Source organism: Nannospalax galili, unplaced genomic scaffold, assembly GCF_000622305.1.
Source record: "Nannospalax galili isolate Female #2095 unplaced genomic scaffold, S.galili_v1.0 scaffold881, whole genome shotgun sequence".
Taxonomy (NCBI): domain Eukaryota; kingdom Metazoa; phylum Chordata; class Mammalia; order Rodentia; family Spalacidae; genus Nannospalax; species Nannospalax galili.
The window spans coordinates 855,201-856,330 of record NW_008344709.1 but is presented as its reverse complement, the minus strand read 5'-3'; the positions used below and the strand labels follow the sequence as shown (position 1 = coordinate 856,330).

General features: G+C 42.7%; 1 protein-coding gene across 1 annotated transcript; it reads left to right on the top strand.

Annotated features, from left to right (window-relative positions):
- Positions 1-157: 157 nt before the first annotated feature.
- LOC103740404 lies at positions 158-1,093 on the top strand. The gene has a single exon (XM_008840979.1). It carries the CDS (start codon positions 164-166, stop codon positions 1,091-1,093), a length of 930 nt encoding a protein of 309 aa, XP_008839201.1. The 5' UTR covers positions 158-163.
- Positions 1,094-1,130: the final 37 nt, after the last annotated feature.

Genomic DNA, 1,130 nt, shown 5'->3' with positions numbered 1-1,130 from the left:
GAGAAACAAAGGAAGCTCAATACTGCATATCATGTACCTATTCTGATTAGGAATGAGGAATGCTCTCCACAAGATTTATTGCTATTACCTCCCATCACATGCTCATATGTACACACAGATATACACAGGTCTCCTCACTTTCTCTTAAACTTCTGACAGGAAAATGGGACCTGGAAATCATTCCACAGTGACAGCCTTCATCTTGGCTGGACTCTCAAACCAGCCCAGTCTCCAGGTGCTGCTGTTTGTCCTCTTCCTACAAATCTACATATTCACAGTGGTTGGCAATGCGGGCATGATGACACTAATTGGAGTCAGTGCTCACCTGCACACACCCATGTACTATTTCCTCAGTAATCTGTCCTTTATTGACCTCTGCCATTCTACTACTATTACCTCCAAAATGCTGGTGAACTTTTTGAAAGAGAAAAATGTCATCTCCTACCCTGAATGCATGGCTCAGCTCTACTTCTCTTTTTTTGCTATTGCAGAGTGTCACATGTTGGCTGCAATGGCCTATGACCGCTATGTTGCCATCTGTAACCCTTTACTTTACAATGTAGTCATGTCTCATCACCTCTGCTTCTGGCTAACAGTGGGAATTTATGCTATGGGTATCATGGGGTCTTCAATTCACATGGGCTTCATGTTGAGACTTGTTTTGTGCAAAACCAATATTAACCACTACTTTTGTGATCTCTTTCCACTCTTGGAGCTGTCCTGCTCCAGCATCTACATCAATGAATTGCTGATTCTTTTCTTAAGTGCATTAAACATATTGGCTCCTACCCTGACTGTTCTTACTTCCTACATCTTCATCATTGCCAGCATCCTGCGCATTCGCTCCACTGAGGGCAGACACAAAGCCTTCAGCACCTGCAGCTCTCATATCTCAGCCGTGGCTGTCTTCTTCGGTTCTGCTACATTTGTGTACTTACAGCCAACATCAGTCAGCTCAATGGGCCAAGGGAAAGTGTCATCTGTGTTTTATACTGCTATAGTGCCCATGTTGAATCCATTAATCTATAGTCTGAGAAATAAGGATGTCAAATCTGCCCTGAAGATAATTCTGGACAGGAGAGTACATTCATGAACAGAATCCATGTTTTTTTCTTTGTACACAGAAATAA